Raw genomic sequence first — 21,384 nt, forward strand, 5'->3', positions numbered from 1 at the left:
TCTTTTTTTTTTTTTTTTTTTTTTTTTTGGTTTCCCCTTTCCTCGCGTATGCATTTGCCCCTGCTTCACTTTTCATGATATATGGCTCACGTCTTCATATTTTGTATACTTACTCATGTCCCACCTGTAGTCTTGGTGGGAAATTCACCGATACCCGACTCTATATACATATTTTGCACCTGTCAGTCAACGAAAGGATGCGTTCTTTGTTCACTCTAATATGTTCGTTGAGAGATGATCGCGGTTGGGCATCATGGCTCAAATGGAAATCAAGGTAGCAAAATGTATGTAAATATATAATTTCCAGGGCTATATAAACATAGCTAACCAGCCCATAGGCCACGATATCCCAATCGACCTGCTGCCACACATAAAGCCCTATATGGCGTATATCAATGTCTCCCTGCATGCCACCCAAAACGAGGCAGCCTTCCATAAGACCACTCCATCCGGCTCTTTAAATCCTCGTTGATACGGTATATCATCAATTCAGCGCCTTATATAGATTCCTTTGGAGTCATTCTTCGTTCCATTGCGTTCGTGATTCTACGCAGGAGAGAGTGTGTCAGCCATGGATTCTGCCCCAATGCAATATCAAGGTCAATTGGCTCGGTACTTGCCTCGGTCTCCTGTATCTCTCCCTTCTCCAGTATCTTCGATATGACCTCATCCTCATTCGACGTCCCAAACTCGCTTTCCAAAATCGATTTGCTCGCTCCGTCATATATTCCCTGGGCCCCTTGGCTGTCGAACCACACTTGCATGTTAGCACCCCGAAAACTCAAGGTAAAAACACCAAAGGGGGGAGAGAGAGAGAGAAAGAGAGAAGGAAAGGTGCAACTCGAACATACCGATGCGTAACATAAATCTTAAACCCATTCACCACCTGCGCTAGCGGAATTGAGCGGTCCTTCTTCCAGTTCCGCACTGCAGTAACATCCTCGACAAACACGACAAAGTTGTCATAATCGCCCTTGTAGAAGACCTTGTACACATCGATGTTCCCGCGAGCCATTGTCAAACGCAAAGACCAAAAAGAGAGAAGGTTTCGAGTCTGCTTCTTCTGTTGCTACACAAAGGTGCTATTGAGAACTGAAGAGAGAAACACTAGGCGTTGAACTCAACCGAATTGGAATAGCGGACGAAAGGGACTAGATACGATCGGTATTCAGGAAAGCAACTAGGTTAATCGAAGAAAGTATAGATATGTAATGACGTTTTTATCGCTTTGCTTGGAGTCAAAATGTTAAGGTTGAACCTCGTACTTTGTAGGTACTGAATTTTCTGGATTGAGATAGCAGGCACTCTCGTGAAGAGCCCCCTTGTAGCGATATATAGGCTAGATTGGCCGAGGGATCTGCATTTTCGACATCATCCAGAAGACGGAATGTTGGCTAGCAAGGAGGGGAGTACTTGATGCCGCCATACAAACTGGCAGCTGGAGCTATGTCACCTGCAAACTCAACGACGTCATCTCTCCGCCTTCGTCATCGCCCAACTCGCATAATCTACTCCGTACGCTCCCCGGAGTGCTTCTTGTCCCAACGACGCTAGATTTTACGATGAGCTCAAACCTAGAACAAGCAATTGATAACCGATGAAATCTCCGTCTGCTTTTTTGCGGCTTTACTTATTCTCTATGCATCTCAGCTCTTTAAATCTTAACCTCAAAAGTCAATCTAGGCAATGCGATCGTTTCAACGTGCCGGGCAGTTTCCACCTCATCACGTCCACTTGGGAACTCAAAGAAGACCCTTTTACACCTAATCCGCGTTAGATGGTTCTCAGCCGGAAGTTTTCTAAACGCTTTTGTGAGCGTGAGGGTAGAAAGAAACGGTATGAATTATCATATCAAGCCTCCACCGAGTTGGATCGTCGTGACTTGCCGGGGGAGCTGGATTTAAACAAGGCTACACTTAGCCGTTTGCGGAGACTCTGTCTACTTCCCTTATATCGAACCTCGCTCGGAGCTTCACCAATGGCCCGCTGCACCAAGTTCGAGTGCTTCTTGCGAAGTGACATAAACCCTCTTCTCTGAGTGCTCGGCGCATCCGTCGCCGCCTTTTGGAGGCCAGTTTTGTCGTCTCCTTGGCCTTGACCAGTCTCTTTGGTAGGGCTGTTGTTGATAGAATCTTCGTCTTCAGCCTCCATTTTGTGATTCTCGGATTTTGGGATAGAAAATTGTTCGACACTATTGTTCTTTATCGATATACGGTTACTATTAGTGCGCCGCGCAAATTGCGGCAAACTCGTGAACTTTCCCATCAAGACGTCCGTTGATGTTCGCATAAAAGACTCCCCTATTCCCAATGGCATTCCGGGATACGGGACGACATCGCGAGTCCAGATGTCTACAAGGCGCTTCTCCATTTTGACCCTTTTTTGTCTCTTTGGTGCGAGTACGATATCTCGACGGGAGTTTTGCACAGACTGTGACCTCCCTAATGGAGGACGAGTAGCTTGGTTTGTAGGTAGAGCAGTAGTTCCCTTAATATGAATGGGCAGGTAATCTGGACTGCCAGTTGTGATCAAAGTGCCATGGATAGAGCTGCGTCGCGCAACGCTCAGCAAACGACCATTCAGTATCACAGCCTGTAGAGGCTTCAGAGCAAAATAAATGAATGAATTCCGCACCGGCTGTCCGACGGTCTCCGACCGGGCTTCCTGTTCAGGGTTGATCTGAATTATTAGGTTCCGAAGCCATTCTGTCTCTTCCTTCTCCGAGCAAGCACTGAAAATCAATTCGACAAGGCTATGTTCGAAGGTGAATATGAGCTTCCAGGAATAGGGAGTACCAGAGCAATGCAAGCCTATCTTAAGTCAGCACCCACATAGCGTTAGCCATCCATTCGAAGGGATTGCACCTATTCCATTTGCAGGCTCCTCTAGTCTTGACCCACGGATATGAATGATGGCCATAACCCTGAATTTTTCGCGATCACTACTTGACGTGGCGAGAAGAATATAAGAGTCAAACAAAGCGCACACCATATAGCTCCCAGACACGGTTTCCCCGATTTGGTAAGCAACATGAAGAACACCGCATACTTTCAGTGGCCCGTACGTCTTGAGGATATCATGGTAGTCCTGGAGACATATGTTAACAATTGATTTGGCTTTAGCTCATAAATTATACCCTACCTGGCTCGAGGGAAATTCAAGCCTTTTTTGGAGCTCCATTGTCTTTCTATAGCGGTCTATGGCGATAGGATCGTCGGAGCCGCTGTTCACCTCTTGAGCAACATTTACTGTTTCTTGGTGTGCTTGTCGAAGCGTTTCGTGTGTTACAAGGCACTGGGTTGCCGGAGTACACTTCATCAAGTCGGTTAGAAAGAGCTGGTACTTGCAGAGTCTCTGAACCGGCTGTTGTGAACGGCATTAGCATGTCTTCTCGTGATTGCTATCAGTGGAGTTGCAAACCTGTATCAAAAGATCGGCAATGGTGCGAGCATGGTTTGCGTACTTCTCACGTGAGCTGAAGGGCTGAACAGTCCGGAATAATGCCTCAAGTCCCTGGTCATACGCTTGCCAGTTCTGTTTTGTCTGGCGTAGTTGATCGATCTCACTTTGCACCGACGGGTACTTCATGAGATATTCTTTATAGACGAGAAATCCTGGCAGCTGGAACCATTTTACAGGTTAGCAAAGGAGATATCTCACGTTCCATGATGCTCTGGTTATAGACTTACATGTGCCTTTAAGATGCATGCTACGTCCGCTGCCTCTTTCGGTGTAGCCATAAGAACAGTTGGTGATCGGATACGTGGGCTTGCTTGCCAACGAAGTTTTTTCGGAGCTAGAAATATGCTATTCGCCCCAATTGTAGATGGGTTTGGGTCGTTTTCGTTTGCATATTTCATTCGGCGGGTCGGACCTCTTGTATTGAGGTTTGCATTCGATGTAGAAACAGTTGGACGGTTCCGAAGGCTGGCTAGTAGTCGTTCATGGAATGTAATGAGCTTGTCGACGCTTTGGTGAACTCCGGATGGAGCTATAAGGACCAGTGAGAGACCCTAAAGAAGCGTCAGTAGAAACAGGAAAATTTCACTACTTATATATGCCTTTTTTTTTTTTTTTTTTTTTTTAAGAAGAAGTCTAACCTGTGATAGATTCTTGAGGATAGAGATGTACGATACTTCAGTATCAATCAGCTCTTGAATGATCTGGTATCTTTGAATGGCGTGGCGCCACGCCACTTCATCAAAGGGAGGAGTTGATCCAAGCCTGTTGCTGTCAATAGATTTTCGGGGGTCAGAACCGGAAAAGGTGCTGCTGCGATGGTGGCTGCTTGTTTGAGTATTCGACCTGCCTCGATTCAAGATACTCAGGCTAGCCAGACTCATGCTCGCCGTTTTCACACTGTGAAGGAACGAGGAAGATGTCACGAAGGAAGCATCGTCGCCACTGATTCGCTCTTTAGGCAACATGCGATAGCTGTCATCTAGCCCCTCATCTTCTGGCCAGTCTGTCACAAAGCGTGATGGACCCTGTGGAAGACTTGCTTTGCTGCTTCGAATGCTCCTGATCCATTCCCTGAAGCTGTGGGTCGACGGAGTCTCTGAGATGGCTTTAGTCGCTTCAGGCGAGTACGCGTACTCTTCAAGTGTCTCCAAAAGCGCTTCATCTGGATAGTTCTCCAGGATGAAGTTGTGCAGTGTCCTATCCTCTGTGATTGAGCTCATTGTGTCTGAGAAGTCCAGCCAGACCATAGATGAAGAGGAATCCAGTAAAGAAGAAAGAAAAGAAAGCAAATAAAGAGGAGAAAGAGGAGAAGTTCCGCCTTTTCTCACGCCCATAGCATCAAATTGTGGCAAGAGCAACAGAGGCTCGGCGATGAGTAAGGGAGCAGCAACGCAAGTAGCGACGTGCGTAGAGAAACTATTCTTCACATCCTCATGCTGGCACTTCTTTTTCCTTCAGGGGGTCTGCGCATTGGATACTACATTGTTATGTGCCCCCAAGTGCAAATGCGGTCCTGAATCCAACTCCCCATGGATAACCAAATAGGGATGCAAAATATCAAACAATATGATCCCAAGCAAAGCTCAGGCAGTGAGTATCGCTGTGCATTGGATATTGTGAAGAAGGGAAGAAAGGGATTGGATAATGATATGTTGCGGGCAAGCAAAACATTCATGCCTGCAAGTAACCTATTGTGGTTAATTCCTAACGATTACCAGTTTAAAGGGCATCTACAGTTAGCCCAGATTCTCTCCATTCTCCCCATTGATGAGAGAAAGTTTTAAAGTTAGCCCGCTCGGGTGATTTGTGGTCCTCCACAAGCATGGGGAGGTGTCTGGCATCAAAGTTGGAGAACCGGCAATTCAACCACATAGACATTCCCAATGGCCTTGAGAGCTAGAGGACGTTCTCCATGCAAAAGAGTCACCAGGAGTGCTTGCCTCATTCATAGGCGGAACTTTAAACGGCCGTTGATTCGGTGTATGTTGTTGTCGGTCTCGGCAGCACCTTGGAATTCGGGCCATAAGATCAGATTCATCCATCCCAAGACAGTTTATCATGCCCAAAATGCTGTCCCCAAAAGAGATATACGAAATCTCCAACAACTACTGTGGAATCATCAACCTTTTTCAAGGAGGCTTGCGTTCTTGGGGCATTTTTACCTGGGAATCGTGTAAAAAAACTCTTTTTTACCGGATTTTTAAACATCGCAGGACGAAAGTCTTTTTCCTAGAATGCTAGAAGCACCCAAGCCATCGAACGCGCCTTGGGGATATAAAGAAACCTTTCTGGTGAAGTTCCGCGAAACGTCGTTGTTTCGACCGCTGTGTCTGGAGTAGTTAACTGGCTGTTCCTTGGCAGCACACAACGGTTGAGTCAGCAAGCCAATCGGGGAACGCGTTCGAAGAAAAGCAGCTAACTTAACTTAGCGGCGGGGGGCAGCCACACTTATGTCATCATCTCCAACTGCTCAGCAAGCAGAGAGTTGGCTTTGGACTACTCCGTAGGACAGGAGTGTTTCCGCTTTTAATCCTTGTCATGACTTCTACTCGTTTGATATGCTAGATCTCTGACATGGGAATGCCAATGGATGACATCCACGCTCCCACGGTGCCGTCCGGCCCCGTCTCCCGCCTGGGAGGAGAGCGAGATATATCAAAGATGAGCATGCACGAGCTCTTCAAAGAAAAAGAACAGCTTGAAGTCGAACTAAAGGTCCTTAGTGAGGTTTTGCAGTCTGTAAGGATATTATTCTGTGATCCATGGAGGAGCAAAATGTTGGCTGACATCTCCTTTGTTTCTAGCATGGAGTGAATATGGAAACTCCTTTAACCACATTTGACGGATATCCAAGAGATGATCTTGACATTGCTCAGAGTATGTTGGTGTCGGCTTCTGGTCATGTGTCTCTAGAAAAAATTGTCTGATGGTCTCGTCAATTACCAGTACGATCGACCAGGGCGCGGATTATCTATCTTCGGAACGACCACAAAGCAGTAATGGCAAAGATTGAACAAGTGGTACACGCGTATTTTGCAGATATGAGAGAGCGCGAAGCCGGCGGTGAAGCGCCCGAATCCTCGCATGTGCCACCTGTTGGCCCAGAACTTTCAGAAGAGACGCCGTCGAACCAGAACGGGTTGGCAGAAACGCCTTTTGCTAGAGTCAACAGTGTGGCAGAAGGTAGCCCGGCCGCAGAGGCGGGCATGAAAGTCGGTGATAAAATACGCGGCTTTGGGACTGTTAACTGGATGAACCATCAAGACCTCCGAAAGATTTCGGAGGTGGTTCAAAACAGCGAAGATGTGGGGAGCGCCTTTGATATCAATACCTGCACACAAGCATTTGCTAACAGCTTCATAGATTCCAATAATTGTCAGAGTCACAAGGAGTAGTGACTCCGGTCAAGGGCCCACCAACCTCAGTTTACGACTGACCCCTCGCCGTCACTGGGGAGGACGCGGTTTACTCGGATGTCATCTCGTTCCATTATGAACGGCACCATTCCTTTCCATTAAATTTACGGCTGCCTGTGCGAAGGATCGCAGATTACGTTGAAACTTCTCCAATGTGTCATCATGGCCGCATGCTCTATTATATCAAGTGATTTCTCAACATGACTCGGACATTTAGGGAAGAGTTGGAGCCATTCCGCACGCAGTTTACTGGCGACCTCCAAGGCTTCCAAGCCAATGATGGCGAGAGGATGGCGAATCAACGCCCGGCCTTGAAGCAAGCTCATGCTTCCATACTAGCATTCGGCTGTGCAAGGCTGCCGCGGAGATGTTTTTCTGACTCGTAGCCTGTAGCGACCAAGTTATGTAGCAGAGTGTATTTTCTATTTACTCGACGGAGTACGGAGTATTTCTCTGTCAAATCAGTGAAGATTAGCGATAAAATGAAGCGCTCAAGACTCCCATTACCCCACCCCCCTTTAAACAACCTCACCGCTTTCGTTCTGCATTAGAGCTGAGTCAGCATCCCACATTGCCAAGCCATTATTCACGTGACCACAACAGCCCACCCGAAAAGTTGTTTTTGTTTGGCTGCTGCGAGCCGCTGCCTCAGCGAGTTACTCCTCCAACTGCCTGATAAAATTCCATCACCAGCCCAAATATCCATCATCACCGAACAACCCCCCTTCTCGCTAGCTTCAAGCTTTCTTTCCATCCTCCTCCCCGTCACATCCAAGCAACAAGCCCAGGTTAAGTCTAAGCGCTTATTTTACCTGCGCTTTGTAGATAGCCTTCTTGCAATTTCACTTTTCTTTTTTTTTCTTCATACTAATCTCACATACTCACCACCATGGCTGCCCAACCCCAACAAGGCCCACCTGCATTCAAACTCGTGCTTGTCGGTGATGGCGGTACTGGAAAGGTATGATACCACTGCATGGACGCGTTGAGCATCCCTTTCTCTTTCTCTTTGGATGTTAATGCTGTGCGGGCAGCCGACTGCCGACTGCCCCTCGTTGGCCACCCCGTATCTTATACCCCACAAATTCTTTTCCTGGCACTAAAAAAAAAGAGAGCGATGTTGCTGACTGCTATAATTCATCCTGCAGACTACCTTCGTCAAGCGCCATCTCACTGGTGAATTCGAAAAGAAGTATATAGCCACACTTGGTGTCGAAGTCCACCCTCTCGACTTCACCACGGTGCGTCATAGCCTCGGCTTCTGTCGTGTGTCCAGTTTCGAAGAGTCCTTTCTAACGGCATGAACAGAATTTGGGTCCTATTCGGTTCGATGTGTGGGATACTGCCGGTCAAGAGAAGTTCGGTGGTCTTAGAGATGGATACTATATCAACGGCCAGTGTGGTATCATCATGTTTGATGTTACCTCCCGCATCACCTACAAGAACGTTCCATCCTGGCACCGTAAGTTTATCTCCCGGTTGCATTTTCAACCTAGGCCAGAAACTAACCCACATCACAGGTGACCTCACTCGTGTCTGCGAAAACATTCCCATCGTCCTTTGCGGAAACAAGGTTGACGTCAAGGAACGCAAGGTGAAGGCCAAGACCATCACCTTCCATCGCAAGAAGAACCTCCAATACTACGATATCTCTGCCAAGTCCAACTACAACTTCGAGAAGCCATTCTTGTGGCTCGCCAGAAAACTTGTTGGGAACCAGACGTTGGTGAGTTTCTGTTCCAATCCATATTGCCCCAGGTCAGAGAGGCTAATATCATATGCAGGAATTCGTCGCTCCGCCAGCCCTTGCTCCCCCAGAAGTCCAGGTCGACCACGACCTTCTCGAACAACAACGCCTGGAGATGGAGCACGCTGCCCAGATGCCTCTTCCAGATGAAGAGGATGGTGATCTGTAAATTGCTTATTATATGGTAATGGTTGAATTTTCGGAGAGTGGAAGGAAAGGGGCAAAGTTTCTGTTGCAATCAAAAATCATGAAAAAATACAAAAGGTGATCCACAATATTGCTGCAGAGTTTTTTTTCTTCCCAATAGCACGAGAAATATTTTAGACGGGGGGATGCGAAAAAAAAAAAGGAACCCATCACACCCTATTTGACTTAATGGATCTATGGATTTATGAGAATGACAACAGGAAAGAATATTTGAATATTACATGCCCAACTGACATTATGGGAGGTTTGCTGTGCTCCTTTTTTTCTCTTTTCTTTTCTTTTCTTTGTTGGATAGCATGATGAGGGTTTCGTATCCTTTCATTTATTTTCTTCCTTCTATTCCGGATGGATTAACCACAAGTCATTGGAGCACGGTAGTAAAGTTGAAAATAATAATGGTTTTTCCAAAGCATTGGAAAAAAAAGCGAAGCAGAGTGAAGTCTTATTTTGGAGTTTTCGATTGGTGTTCTTATCGCGCAAGGCGAATATAATACCCACAAATAGGGCTGGAACTTGGCTTCGTGACGCCAGGGCCTTTTTTTTTTTTTTTTTTTTTTTTTTTTTTAGCTATGTACCAGAAATTGCTGAGCGGGAGCAAGGGTGCGGAGGCTGGTGCTGACGTGCATATCCTTTGAGCCACTACCACCACCGCGCCGCCACCCCCCTGCCCCGGGGGATTCTATATTTGTTGTCTTTCAAAGAATAGCAGTGGAACAAGGACTTAAAAAGTACGCTATACAAAACGAATCCATAGACAAGTATCCTCGCTACCCATGTCGGTACCTACACACCTTAAGCATGTATGCACCTATCTAGCGGATAGTGGGCAAAAGCCTAAAAAGAAGATTGGGGAGAAGAGTGTAGACGTAGAAAAATAAACAAAACCAATAAGAGCAGCATTTGCGCAAGATTTTTTTTTTTTTTCCTTTTTTTTTTCTTTTCTTTTCTTTTCTTTTCTTTTCTTTTCTTTTCTTTTCTTTTCTTTTCTTTTCTTTTCTTTTCTTTTCTTTTTTTTTTTTTTGTTTGTTAAAAGAGTAAAACCTAGATAGCCTCCTCCGTCCGCCACCGGGTGTGTTGTGTGTATGAGGCCATACCCTTGGTAAACGCCCTCCTTCCTCCCTGTTCCTGGTGCCGTGTAATGAGAAGATCCGAGGACTTGATGCTATGAGAATAAAGAAATTTCAATGGAGAAAAGGGTCGTTGGAGGAAAGCACGGGAAAACACATTAAAACAAAGTGCATGCGATCTTCGAGGAATGACCGAGAAACCTCTAGCTCGGGGAGCATGAGCATGCAATGCACCAAAGAGCAAAGTGCCGCCCATAACCCGGAAGTGTATCGAAAAAAGAAAAGCCCGAGCATCTTAAGATTCAAGACGTAATATGTATGGACGAAGGGATAGAACTGGAACATGAAAGAGGCGTTGCACATCGGAAAGAAATTTAAAAGGGGTCTAAGATGGGTTGATAAAACCAGATAAACATGGCTGCAAGTACTTGGTTACTCTTGAAGACGTTTTCAGGCGGAGGCAAAGCAGGGAATCAGTTGGAAGAGACGTGTAGAAATATCGTCGTCTTTTCTTTAAAATAAGAAAGTTGAGATCAGGAATCTATTGTCGTCGAGAAGAGATACCCTAAGAAAGTCAGTATCACAGCCGAGAAACTCCGGCCAAAGTACGTCCGAGGTTAGACATACAAATAAAAACGCAAGCTCTCGGGTTCCCAGACGGCCAAGATTTTGGCTAGCTCTTTCATCCAAAGCGTTTTCAATCAATTCCCTCTTCTTTTCTTGTAGTTCAAGAATACGATCTTCAACAGTGTCTCGCACAAGGATCCGATGAACCATGACTGGTCGAATTTGTCCAATGCGATGAGCTCGATCAATCGCCTGCTCTTCAATGTACGGATTCCAGAAGGGATCGAAGATAATGACTTGAGAAGCCGCCACCAAATTCAGCCCAGCATTGCCCGCTTTGAGAGAAACGAGCATTATTTTGCAGTTCTCATTGTCGGAAAATTCTAGCACCGCTTCATTTCGCTGAATAGGACTCATGCTGCCATCGTATCGCCTGTAATGCCAACCCTCCCTCATAATTGGCACTTCCAACAGGTCGAGCAAAGTAGTGAATTGGCTGAAGATAATAGTTTTCTCGCCATTGTTACAACTCTCGATTTCACGTAGGATTTCAAGTGCTTTGTCGATCTTAGAGCTTGTTTGCCAGGATTTTTCTAAGCGCCGTATATATCTTCTTTTGGCCTTGGCATTCTTCATAGATTCCTTCTTCAATGTAGCCAAATTTTTCTTGCCAGTTTTCTTGTCAGTGTTTCTGACAGATTTAGTATTGCGCTTTCTTTTTTTGCCTCTGGGGCGCTCCGCATCAGTATCATCGTCGACAATGAAGCTATTTAAGCTATCAGTATCCGAGTCATCATCACTGTCAATATCATCATGGTCACTACGAGCATCAGCCTCATCCGTGTTGTCGCCAGTGACATGGACTTTCCGGAACGATAAGTTGTCGGTGATCTTCGTCGGATCAATCCTGGCACGGCAATTCGGACACTTGATCTCGACTGTTCCGTCGTTGCCTTGGGCCACGCCTTGGGACGGGTCCGATATCCGCGCAAAGCACTCTGCGCAAATATTGTGTCCGCAAGGAAAGAAAATGATTGCATTCTCCACGGCATCAATACAAACTGGACATTCAGAATCCTCGTTCTCCTTCAAACGTGCAACAACGTCAGGACCGAGTAATTTGGCGTTGGTTTTCAAATCAACACCACAGAGGTTGACATGACTGTCATCACTGAAGAGCTGTATCAAGTGTGGATGGCAGCAGGCCTGGCGAAGTCGAAGCAGCATCACAAGGACGTTAGAGTAGTGTTTTCCAACCGTACCATTATCAAGGTATCTGTTGAACTGGTTTTGAGTTTTTTGCTCAAGGGATTGGTAAAAGGTGTTTTCATCTTCACTAAAAACAGTATGGACCTTTTCAGTCGTTCTTGATGGTAATTGCAAAATGGGCTTGCCGTCAATCTTTGATGATTTAGTTCGACGAAGCAAAATAGCTTTCAACAAGGCTTGTAGCTTTTGCATGGCTTGTTTCTGGGTTCTATCGTGGAAAGTCTTTAGCGGGCGAGTAAATGTCTGCAAAGGTATCAGTATCAGGTCCCAGGACAATGAATATCAACATTAAGCAACCTACAGCATCAAAAGTTTCCGATTTGTTGTAGGGCCCGATTCGAAGAAATCGAATCAAAGAATAAAGCTCTGTAACGTTGTTCATCATTGGAGTTCCACTCATACACCATCTATAAGTGGATCTAATGGCATAGCAAGCTCGGGCAGATTTGGTGTGCTTGTTTTTGATGCATTGAGCTTCATCGATTATAACACGGTACCATTTAGAACGCTCTCCAAGGACAGGCAATTGCTTAGCGAGGGGGTGACTCTCGCGCAGAGAAGGATTCTCATTTGCAAATTGGTCAAGTTCCTCCTTGCGCTTGAACTCTGAAGACAGTGTACCAAAAGATGTCAATACGACATCGTATTTCTTTAATCTTAAGAAAGGGGTAGTTCTTTTGTCTCCATGGAGGATATAAACTGAAAGTTGGTGTCTTCCACTTTTCAGTTTCTGTTCAATCTCCCTTTTCCATTGGTGCATCAGGGAGACGGGAGCAACTACTAGGGTAGTTTTTCGCTCAGGATCCGTCGAGGGCCGCGATACAATGAGTGCCAATGCCTGGATGGTCTTTCCAAGGCCCATGTCATCAGCTAGTATACCTCCTTTATTGGAGCCTTCTTCCATTGCTTTCATCCACGCTAGACCGTATTTCTGATGGTCCATTAGCGTGTACTTCATAGCTTCAGGCGTACTTTCACCGTTACACTTGAGATCTTTGTCTGGGCGAATATTCTCTAGAAGGTTTTGCAATTCTTTTTTCATTTCAGTGGGGTCGGAGGCACCGTCGTAACTGGGCGCTGACGATCTATATGAAAGTCTCAGTCAGCAATCGGGAAATCATGTAAAGTAGGCTAAAAACGAAAGGCAACATTCAAGTGGCCTCACCCTAGGCGGTTGAACAGATCGCTCGAAACATTGGGCCAATGCGGCGGTGCCGTCTGGGAGAAGTTGGCAGAGTCATGGCTATCCAACGAGTGTGGGTTATGGATAGCTGTAGAACTAGGAAAGGCTCCAGGCATTTCAGCGTATTGTCGGTACCTTTCAACCGTGGATGCCATGCTCGGGGAAAAACCGTGCGTTGGTGAGGAACCAGTGAGGTCGTAGACTTGCTGGTGTGGTTGGCGTTGATGATGATTGTAATGCATCATGCCATGACTCAATGACGTCGCATTGTAGTGATCTAGTCGAGTTTCCTGGTTGGTTGAAGAAGTGAGGTCGATGATATCCAGGTGAATGTCAGCAGCAGTCCGAACCGCGGGGTTTCGAGGTCTATGACTGACGATCGGCTGTTGTTCCCTCGAAGAAGGCGACAGGGACGTGAAGGGAATAATCGGCCGCGGTGGAGAATGCTGCAGATCGCTTGTTGCCTGGACTGGAGGACGACTGGGCGACGGATGTGGTGGGGACTCTGGTTCGTACAGGCTCTCTTGGAGAGCTCTGGCTAGAGCTTCATCACGCCGTTCTTGATCTCTGCGCTTCTCAAGCCACCGTTCTGCTTCAAATGCCTCCCGCTCAATTGTCAAAAGGTCCTCATCTTCAGATAATCCCAGCTCATGGAGCAGGTTACTCCGGTCCCTCCCGGCTGAGTTCATCTTCACTTGTCTTTAGTTGGGCTTGTCGCTCAGCCTTTTTTTGAGGCCTGGGATGTGAAACCTGGTAGGGTTATTCCGCTCAATCAACAACACCCTGGGTTCTGACTTGATGCTTAGATTGCAGTATGGGTCGCCACATCATTGCCTTGTGCCCATCAGGGTGTTGCCGGAGCGGCCAAAGGTGAGCTCTCAACAGGCTTCAGCCGCGCGATATCGGAATGCGTCAGGGGTTCGCGCGTCCCATATCGATTAGGCTCCACCGGGCGGATATACTAACCGTTAAAGGTCTAGCCCAGTATTGGCAGAAGCTTAGTAATTGGATCTAGCTAATCCGGAATAGGAATGGATTGCTTGGGAATTTCACGTCGTCAAACCCTACAGGGCAGAGTCGGATAAAGTTTGTATATCATTGACCTTTGATGACGGGAGCGTGGACGGGAGGAACAGAGAGGGCAACGGAGAAATGAAAATAAGAATGAGGATAGGAGTGAGAGTAAGAATGAGAGTGGGAAATTCCCTATTACTTCCCCGATTGGCATTCCTGTTGGCATTTGTGGAGGAGAAGATATAGAGTGAGATCGCGCCAGTGAAGTAACCAGTGGCATCCAAACTCTGATGGATGACTGCTGTACGGAGTAGATCGGCATCTTCTTTCTTATCTCCATTTTCTCCTCCTTATTAACTCCCTTTGCCTTGTTTTCATCTCCCTCATTCACTCCTCTGTGGATGCTGACAAGAAGGACGAGTGCATCATAGGGAAAAGCACGTCCCTAATTCCCCATGTCTGCGGCTACCTCATAGCCAGCGACAATATGCTTGGAGCTCCGTTTCTTCTTGTTGAATACATAGAAAGGAAACACCTTTGTTCTACAAATATACAAGGCCTGGAGAGAACTGGAAGAAAACATCGGGCGATGTTTGCATCCAACTTTATCAGCCAACGGTTCGACCGAGTCGCGGCGCTTAGCCTTGATGAGAATAGCAATTGGATATTTGAGAATAGCCGTCCGCTAACCATTGACACCCATGTGTGAAAGCTAGCGGATTGATACTTATCGTCTTACTCTTGATCTCACATTCGATTCCATAGTAGTTTATGTTTACATCCAATGACCTTCACTGTGGCCAGGTTGGTATTATAATGAGGATGATACCTGATGGTACCGGTATAGCATCTGTGCACGTCAGTGCATCTTGGTGGGGTGGTTAAACATGAATACAAACATGGACTTTTACCATGATTTATGGGGGCCTTCGCCCGCCGAATATCATTATTGACAGCAACTTGAACATCTCAATTCTTGACTAGGAATAGTATCATACTATTCTAGTTCAAATGTTTGTTCCTCCATCTTAGCTTAGCAACCAAGGGATTCCTCGGATTTCAGGAGACATCTCCTCCCATTGCTACCTTGCTGCGGTATATACAACTTTACCGGCATGACTGCAAATCAGGAGAATCTGTTTCGCGATCCCAACAAGCTGCTGTTGAAAGATGTCTCGCTAGCAGCACCTTGGAAGCCCATGAGAGCATTTGAAGAAGCTATAACTCCTCTTAAGCTATTGGCGCCTCATTATTTCAGGAAAACATATTAGGATAATTTAGTCCAGTGTTTTCATAGTCGGAAGAGTGAGGAGCGCGTACAAGTTGTTTTCGGTATTCGAGCTCCTGATCGACGAGCTGTGGAGGAAACGATGAAGGAGTCTGAGCCCTTTAAGGAGGAGAATCAAGAGCTGGCCATAGAGCAGAGACCAAGCATATTGATAAAGCCATCTGAAGAATTATCTTAATTGACCAAAGCATTGACAATGTTTGGACGAAGTGAAGATAAAAAACACAAAGTCATGTTCCGAACAATGTTTAGTACCGCGAATGTGTCCATCGCCAGATTCAACACCTAAAATACCGACCATGCACTGATAATGTCATCGAAAGACATGGACTAGCAAAGCAGTGGTCGTTGATAGGATTTAGCATAAATCTGCCGTGAACATCAGCAGCCGGAAGTTGAAAAAGCGAGTCAAGGAATCATCGATCGCATTACTAGATCTGCTTTGGCTTTTCGAAACTTAGCCCTTTCTCCTGCAACTTGCACGTCGGTGATGAAACCGTTTTCTTGTTTGAGATGGCCTTGATATCATCGAGAAGTTGTTGCTTGCCAGGGGTAGCCATTTCGTAAACATGGTTGGGTAGTTATCTAAGTTAACTACTAAATAATAAACTCAGCAGATGCGAGATGCAGCAGCTCGCTACTGTGACTGCTTTTGGCTAACCTGCTGAACTTCATAGATCCCGGGCCCAACAGCAGCATGTGGGCGTGGCAATGCAGGCTGCAGGCACCGAGAATGGGGGGTTGCCATTAGGAAATGCAGAAGCCCGTGAAACGGGTTGATTAACAATCTGCAGCACAGAACATTCTCTCGAGCAAGCTCGCCATGACATACTGTGTCTTTATGTCTTTTGTACTCCGTACTCCGTACTCTGTACTGGGGTAACACAAAAGAATATTCCCCATGCGTCATCCTCAAATGTCCCAACAAGTTACTAACGAGCAGAGCTCCCCATGACCCTGCCAAGTCCTGCTATTATAGTTCCATACCTTGCGAAGTGGAGATGTTGGCAATGATGCAGCGCACCCAACCGCCGCGCGGCACCCCGCGGAGTGCCTTTCTCTCCATCCATCATTGCAGATCAAGAAGAGAACCGGTGACGGAAAATCAACAGAGGCATCTGGATGGTGACAGCTGCCCTTGGAAACCGGTCGCAATGGTTGAGTCGACATTGCCTGGGTGACTTTTGATTCTGCGCTCCCATCGGCACCGTTGGCTAGTTCACCCCCCGGCCCATAGGCAACCACATACTCTTTCGTACCCCGTATCCGAACACTCTGCGTGCGTTTTCAAAACCCGCATCCCCAGACAAGTTGCAGAGACTCAGCGCCCGTGCGCACTGCGGCCTTTCTCCACAGAGACGTCCATCTATGATCAGTATGAGCACCGTCGACCCGTCCAAATCATCCCTCTCAAGCGATCAGCCCGTCGCCCAAACGGCCCATTTTCAGCTGCAACCCAGCGCCGGTCCTGATGGAAGCAGAGACGCTAGCTCCAGCGGAGCACCGCCCAACGAGAGCGCCTCCGGCCACGTCCCACGCCCGAAACGGATAGCGTGTATGGTTTGTAGGAGAAGAAAGTTACGTTGCGATGGGAGGAAGCCTAGCTGTGGAAATTGTGCCCGTCTGGGCCATGATTGCGCATACAACGAGACGAGGAAAAAGAGCGGTCCCAAAAGGGGCTATGTCAAGCAGTTAGAGGCCAGGTTAGGTACGCTCTCTCAGTTGCGGACTTATCAAAATGAACGTGCTCTGGTCCCGTGCTAACATGGAGCCTGATTTCTACCTCCAGCCCAAGTTGAGACTCTTCTCAAAGGACAGGATGCAACCGACAGTTCGCCAAATTCTACGTCTGCACGGGACATACCTTTTCAGGGCTCGTTACAAAGTAAAATCCCGGAGCCGTCTGTCGGGTCAACTTCTGCGGAACAAGGGCCAGCCATCCCGCTTTCTCCGTTCGTAGACTTGGCTTCAAATGCCTCCGGCCTTGTTGAGCCCAGTTTACAGATAGGGGGAGACGCTTCCTGGGAAATGATAGGCCTCGGGTTGGAGGAGTCTCTTCCCGGCCCGGAAATCATTGATGATCTGTACGTCTGCGCCCTTTTATTTTATATTGAAATCGTTCCGACCAAGCGGCTGAATCGTTCAGAACCGAGATCTATTTCCAAAAAATCCACCCGTCGTATCCCATGATCCATAAACCTCGCTACCATGCCGCCATGAATCTCTCTCCGTTGATGCGCCCCCCAATTTGTCTGCGATATATAATGTGGGCTCACGCAGCCGCCTGCACGGAGCGATATGAATCACTCCATCAGATATTTTATCAGCGTGCGCGGAAATATATCCAGCTCGATGAGATGAAGGGGCTTGGCGAGTCGGTCATATCTGCTGCGCACGCTCAATGCTGGAATTTAATCGGGAGTTATGAATTCAAGATGATGTATTTCCCCCGAGCTTGGTTGAGTTCGGGCAGAGCTATGCGACTCTCAATAATGATGGGACTGCATAGGCAGGATGGCGCTGGCTTAGACGTGAAGCAGTGCATACCAGCGCCTCGTGATTGGACCGAGCGGGAGGAACGGAGGCGGACATTTTGGATAGCATTTTGCCAGGATCGTTACGCTTCAGTGGGGACAGGGTGGCCGATGGCGGTGGATGAAAGAGATGTAGGTTCTCTTCGAAAAATTTGCTGTAGTTCTCGTGTTTAAGCTAATCATCTCTTCGGTCAGATTTTGACGCATCTTCCCGCTTCAGATGAAGCATTTCTCAACTGCCGAACACAAAAGACGTCGTCGCTTCCAGACGCTTTATCCGGCCAAGCTACGTCAACGCTCTCTCCTCTGGCTGCCGTGGTGGTAATCACCTGTCATCTCGGTAGGAATCTCCACCATCTCCACCGTCCATCAGCCAACGACAAAGACCACGACCTCTACGGGGAGTTTTGGAAGCGTCACCGGGCACTGGATAATATTATTCTTAATACATCTCTCTCTCTTCCTAGCCACCTGCGCCTGCCTGAAGGAATTAACGACCCAAATGTCGCCTTCTGCAACATGTGCATTCATACGTCGACCATCTGCCTCCATCAAGCCGCCATCTTCAAAGCAGAAAAGAATAACATACCTCCTCAGATCGCTGCCGAGAGTAAGCGCCGTTGTATAATTGCAGCAGACCAGATCACCAATATCATGAAGATGATAAGTCATCTTGACTTGACACTCGTAAGTGTGTTTGCCCGGCCTCCAAGAACAGTCGGGCGCCTAACAGGTGTAAAACAGATGAACCCGTTCCTCGCATTTTGCCTTTATGTCGCAGCGCGAGTTTTCGTCCAATATCTCAAGTCACGATCTGAAGACCTAACTGTCCGCTCGTCACTGCAGTTCCTAATCTCCGCTATGAATGCATTAAAAGTGAAGAATCCACTTACACAGTCATTCCTTGTTCAGTTGGAGTTTGATCTTGAAACCTCTAATTTGGGAATTCTGGCGAATGCGTGCTCCGGGAACCAATATGGCGCGTTTGCGAACTCGGTTTCGGTATGTTTCCAAATTTATGATCATCATCTATCACTCAAAGAATCGCGGCTAACCTATAGAAGGGCAAGGGTCAAAGTGACTTGGGTGGTAACGCGCCCGGAAATACAGAAGATTCGCTGCACGCAGCCAATGGCTCTAAAGTGCAATATTCTCGGTCTGGATTTCCACCTGACGCCTCTCTACCTTCTCGCCGGAAGCCTACCACCCAGCAACAGGCTCAACAGCAACCATCACATTCAGCCCCGTATTACCCGTCAAACGACACTCAACCCTCTGGCAACTCTCCCTTTCCTATTTTAACCGATGAACAATTGCGAGCATTCGTTATGGAAATGGATATTCCCACAGACATGAGTACGACGAGCGACCGTCAACCATCTACATCTGACCATTCAACCCCCAACACCCATCAGATGTCGAATAGTTCCTTGTCACCTCACAACCTCGATCACCCTTCACCTCCTAAACACCTGCACCAATCATCTCAATCTCGCGCGTACCTTTCCACACCTTCACCAAACCTTACAAACTTAGACGCAAGCGTTCCCAGCCGCGTTTCTTCTTTCTCAGACTCTACCTCCAACACCCCGTTCTCATTCCCTGCATCATGGAGTTACAGTCAAGAAAAATCTACAATCCAAAGTCAATCCCAGGCCCAGTCTCAATCCACTCAAGGAGAAGGCTCACTTCCTTCTAACGTAAATGCTACAACAGTGACGAGTGGCGCCATTGAACTTATGTCACTTGACGATCTCACTTGGATGCAAGATGGAACTGGAGGCGTGTTGGACTGGAATAATTGGCAAAGTCACTGATTATTGGTCGGTTAACAGGTGTTTGATGACGGGTATATAATTCTTGAACCTTTCTATTTGCCGCGCAGAATCGGTACCCTCCCTTTTGTTATAAGGAGCCGCCGAATAATAGCTGGCTATAGACACACAAATGGTCTGCTTGGAACGAGATAAAAGGTGTTGCATTACGTGGTTATTTTCTACTTCTCCCCTTACCAGATCGACCCGGCGTTTTGCTTTTGGCAACTGGATAGGTACACTGTATACCCATACTTATACATTAGAGTCCTCATTTGCGAATCTCAATTATCGAATCGTTCATATCCCGATCCGATAAGCTCCATAATATCGTTAGCCATCACGTAGGAAACCAGTGCAAACAAGGAATATTCAACGAAGGTATGATACTGCCCAGCTTGACATCTCAAATCACAATCCACCACCACCAGCACCTACAATTCTCAACCCGTTACTACTCGGGCCCATCGCATCTGCATAAATAGAATACGCCAACCAATACCTCGACGGATGCCACGCCACAGCGGGAACAACATGCGACCCATCAACCGGAATCGTAAACACACTCTCCCCGGTCTCCGCATGGAAAATCTCTAACCCAACACCGCCGCAATCCGGCTCATCGCACGCGCCTACAATGAATCGCCCGTCCCAGCTCCAGCTTACGCCGCGCACTCCGCCTCCGCCGGAACTCGTCACGGTGCGCTTGCAGATCCAGTCAGTGGTGTCCCAGAGGGAGATTAGGGAGTCTCCACCGCCAATTGCGAGGTAGCGGGCTGTTGGGGAGAGGGAGACGCAGTGGCAGGAGGCGGTGTGGGCGTTGAGGGTGTGAAGTGTGTGGAAGGAGGGGTAGGATACGATTTGAACGGTGCCGTCGCCGGTGGTGAGGAAGAGGTCCGGGTTCGAGGGTGAGTAGGAGAATGCGGTGCCGTTGGTCCGGACGGGTTGTTTGTGAGGCGAAAGGGATTTGTAGGGAGCCGCTGTTGTACCCGATTTGGAGGGTTCAGTGGTGTTTGTAGGTGTGGAGGAAGAGTCGACAGAGATGGGTACGAGAGTGTCGTCCTGGAGAGATAGGCGTTAGACAGCGCTTAACAGAGCAATAAACAGTGCACGCGGAGGAATACCATTCTTCCTGCGAGGAGCACGCTGCCATCAGCGGACCAGGAGAGAGTGAATGCTTCTCCGCCAACATCGATGCGGTTCACGCAGTTCTTGGATCGCACGTCCCAGAAACGGACGGTTCCATCGGTTGAGCAGCTCGCTAGCTCGGATTCCTTGACGGGGTTAAAAGCAACCTGCTCAATGCCAGAGGTATGCCCGCGTAGCTCAGTCGAATATCTCACATCGGGGCGCTCTGGGTTCCAAATTCGTAGTGTTCGGTCGGCAGAACCTGTCGCGATGAGAAGGCCGGTAGGATTCCATGCCAGAGTGCGAATACTGCGAAACAAACATCAGAAGGATTAATTTTAAAGGTCAAAGCAAGGTGTTTCCGGGAGAAAGCTCTAGTTACCTGTGCGAGCCAGGTCCACGCGCATTGGGATCGGTATAGCTCTGTGTTCTCAGTCTACCAAACAAGTAGCCAAAGCGATCCTTGGGGATCAGCTGGGACGGAGGAGGAGGCGGCATCTTCGGCACCTGCTAGACACCGTGGTCTTGTGTCTCATTGATAGTGTGCTTCCATCATCAGGCTTGAGAGGAAGTTGGTGCTGCTTGGAGTGTTTCTTTGACACGGAAGAAAAATACCCTCTTCGCCAACTCAAGAATTAGAAAAACCAGTCTTCCCCCTCCGCCAGTATCATTAGTGACTATCTCTCAT

General features: G+C 47.6%; 7 protein-coding genes across 7 annotated transcripts; 3 read left to right on the forward strand and 4 right to left on the reverse strand.

The window, feature by feature from the left end:
* Nucleotides 1-274: 274 nt before the first annotated feature.
* CIMG_10240 (RNA binding protein) lies at nt 275-1,370 on the reverse strand. The gene is made up of 3 exons (XM_001239217.2): nt 852-1,370; nt 621-744; nt 275-546 (listed from the first exon to the last, which is right to left on the reverse strand). Exons 1-3 carry the CDS (start codon nt 1,013-1,015, stop codon nt 490-492), a joined length of 345 nt encoding a protein of 114 aa, XP_001239218.1. The 5' UTR covers nt 1,016-1,370; the 3' UTR covers nt 275-489.
* A 22-nt stretch (nt 1,371-1,392) lies between these two features.
* On the reverse strand, nt 1,393-4,682 carry CIMG_10241 (uncharacterized protein; the record flags this gene model as incomplete). Its single annotated transcript, XM_001239218.2, has 6 exons — nt 1,393-2,810; nt 2,832-3,087; nt 3,142-3,363; nt 3,421-3,621; nt 3,690-4,013; nt 4,101-4,682. The coding sequence occupies 6 exons, from the start codon at nt 4,680-4,682 to the stop codon at nt 1,852-1,854; spliced, it is 2,544 nt and encodes an 847-aa protein (XP_001239219.2). The 3' UTR covers nt 1,393-1,851.
* A 1,239-nt stretch (nt 4,683-5,921) lies between these two features.
* Nucleotides 5,922-7,311, forward strand: CIMG_10242 (26S proteasome non-ATPase regulatory subunit Nas2). Its single transcript, XM_001239219.2, has 4 exons — nt 5,922-6,201; nt 6,267-6,339; nt 6,409-6,767; nt 6,826-7,311. Exons 1-4 carry the CDS (start codon nt 6,037-6,039, stop codon nt 6,955-6,957), a joined length of 729 nt encoding a protein of 242 aa, XP_001239220.1. The 5' UTR covers nt 5,922-6,036; the 3' UTR covers nt 6,958-7,311.
* A 243-nt stretch (nt 7,312-7,554) lies between these two features.
* Nucleotides 7,555-9,256, forward strand: CIMG_10243 (GTP-binding nuclear protein GSP1/Ran). The gene is made up of 5 exons (XM_001239220.2): nt 7,555-7,839; nt 8,027-8,119; nt 8,187-8,340; nt 8,399-8,604; nt 8,663-9,256. The coding sequence occupies exons 1-5, from the start codon at nt 7,768-7,770 to the stop codon at nt 8,792-8,794; spliced, it is 657 nt and encodes a 218-aa protein (XP_001239221.1). The 5' UTR covers nt 7,555-7,767; the 3' UTR covers nt 8,795-9,256.
* A 721-nt stretch (nt 9,257-9,977) lies between these two features.
* CIMG_10244 (SWI/SNF family DNA-dependent ATPase Ris1) lies at nt 9,978-13,777 on the reverse strand. Its single transcript, XM_001239221.2, has 4 exons — nt 12,901-13,777; nt 12,037-12,820; nt 10,527-11,978; nt 9,978-10,464 (listed from the first exon to the last, which is right to left on the reverse strand). The coding sequence occupies exons 1-4, from the start codon at nt 13,605-13,607 to the stop codon at nt 10,441-10,443; spliced, it is 2,967 nt and encodes a 988-aa protein (XP_001239222.2). The 5' UTR covers nt 13,608-13,777; the 3' UTR covers nt 9,978-10,440.
* A 2,186-nt stretch (nt 13,778-15,963) lies between these two features.
* On the forward strand, nt 15,964-20,631 carry CIMG_10246 (C6 transcription factor Prf). Its single transcript, XM_001239223.2, has 6 exons — nt 15,964-16,928; nt 17,010-17,304; nt 17,367-17,886; nt 17,950-18,441; nt 18,499-18,756; nt 18,819-20,631. The coding sequence occupies exons 1-6, from the start codon at nt 16,589-16,591 to the stop codon at nt 19,569-19,571; spliced, it is 2,658 nt and encodes an 885-aa protein (XP_001239224.2). The 5' UTR covers nt 15,964-16,588; the 3' UTR covers nt 19,572-20,631.
* CIMG_10247 (WD repeat protein) lies at nt 18,907-21,271 on the reverse strand. The gene is made up of 3 exons (XM_001239224.2): nt 21,079-21,271; nt 20,693-21,005; nt 18,907-20,630 (listed from the first exon to the last, which is right to left on the reverse strand). The coding sequence occupies exons 1-3, from the start codon at nt 21,192-21,194 to the stop codon at nt 19,980-19,982; spliced, it is 1,080 nt and encodes a 359-aa protein (XP_001239225.1). The 5' UTR covers nt 21,195-21,271; the 3' UTR covers nt 18,907-19,979.
* Nucleotides 21,272-21,384: the final 113 nt, after the last annotated feature.

Source organism: Coccidioides immitis (assembly GCF_000149335.2).
Source record: "Coccidioides immitis RS genomic scaffold supercont3.5, whole genome shotgun sequence".
Taxonomy (NCBI): Eukaryota; Fungi; Ascomycota; class Eurotiomycetes; order Onygenales; family Onygenaceae; genus Coccidioides; species Coccidioides immitis.

Excerpts from the sequence above, each read along its gene's own strand:
- CIMG_10240 (XM_001239217.2), bottom strand. The coding sequence starts at position 1,015 with ATGGCTCGCGGGAACATCGATGTGTACAAGGTCTTCTACAAGGGCGAT. Across the intron at positions 745-851 it reads AAGATTTATGTTACGCATCG|CCAAGGGGCCCAGGGAATAT; the intron begins GTATGTTCGAGT and ends GTGGTTCGACAG. Across the intron at positions 547-620 it reads GAGAGATACAGGAGACCGAG|AATCACGAACGCAATGGAAC; the intron begins GCAAGTACCGAG and ends TCTCCTGCGTAG.
- CIMG_10242 (XM_001239219.2), top strand. The coding sequence starts at position 6,037 with ATGGGAATGCCAATGGATGACATCCACGCTCCCACGGTGCCGTCCGGC. Across the intron at positions 6,202-6,266 it reads TTAGTGAGGTTTTGCAGTCT|CATGGAGTGAATATGGAAAC; the intron begins GTAAGGATATTA and ends CTTTGTTTCTAG. Across the intron at positions 6,768-6,825 it reads TGGTTCAAAACAGCGAAGAT|ATTCCAATAATTGTCAGAGT; the intron begins GTGGGGAGCGCC and ends ACAGCTTCATAG.
- CIMG_10243 (XM_001239220.2), top strand. The coding sequence starts at position 7,768 with ATGGCTGCCCAACCCCAACAAGGCCCACCTGCATTCAAACTCGTGCTT. Across the intron at positions 7,840-8,026 it reads GTGATGGCGGTACTGGAAAG|ACTACCTTCGTCAAGCGCCA; the intron begins GTATGATACCAC and ends TTCATCCTGCAG. Across the intron at positions 8,341-8,398 it reads GAACGTTCCATCCTGGCACC|GTGACCTCACTCGTGTCTGC; the intron begins GTAAGTTTATCT and ends CCCACATCACAG.
- CIMG_10244 (XM_001239221.2), bottom strand. The coding sequence starts at position 13,607 with ATGAACTCAGCCGGGAGGGACCGGAGTAACCTGCTCCATGAGCTGGGA. Across the intron at positions 11,979-12,036 it reads AATCGGAAACTTTTGATGCT|ACATTTACTCGCCCGCTAAA; the intron begins GTAGGTTGCTTA and ends ATACCTTTGCAG. Across the intron at positions 10,465-10,526 it reads GAGAGCTTGCGTTTTTATTT|GGTATCTCTTCTCGACGACA; the intron begins GTATGTCTAACC and ends TGACTTTCTTAG.
- CIMG_10246 (XM_001239223.2), top strand. The coding sequence starts at position 16,589 with ATGATCAGTATGAGCACCGTCGACCCGTCCAAATCATCCCTCTCAAGC. Across the intron at positions 17,887-17,949 it reads TGGCGGTGGATGAAAGAGAT|ATTTTGACGCATCTTCCCGC; the intron begins GTAGGTTCTCTT and ends CTCTTCGGTCAG. Across the intron at positions 18,442-18,498 it reads GTCATCTTGACTTGACACTC|ATGAACCCGTTCCTCGCATT; the intron begins GTAAGTGTGTTT and ends GGTGTAAAACAG.
- CIMG_10247 (XM_001239224.2), bottom strand. The coding sequence starts at position 21,194 with ATGCCGCCTCCTCCTCCGTCCCAGCTGATCCCCAAGGATCGCTTTGGC. Across the intron at positions 21,006-21,078 it reads CGTGGACCTGGCTCGCACAG|TATTCGCACTCTGGCATGGA; the intron begins GTAACTAGAGCT and ends TTTGTTTCGCAG. Across the intron at positions 20,631-20,692 it reads TGCTCCTCGCAGGAAGAATG|GACGACACTCTCGTACCCAT; the intron begins GTATTCCTCCGC and ends CTATCTCTCCAG.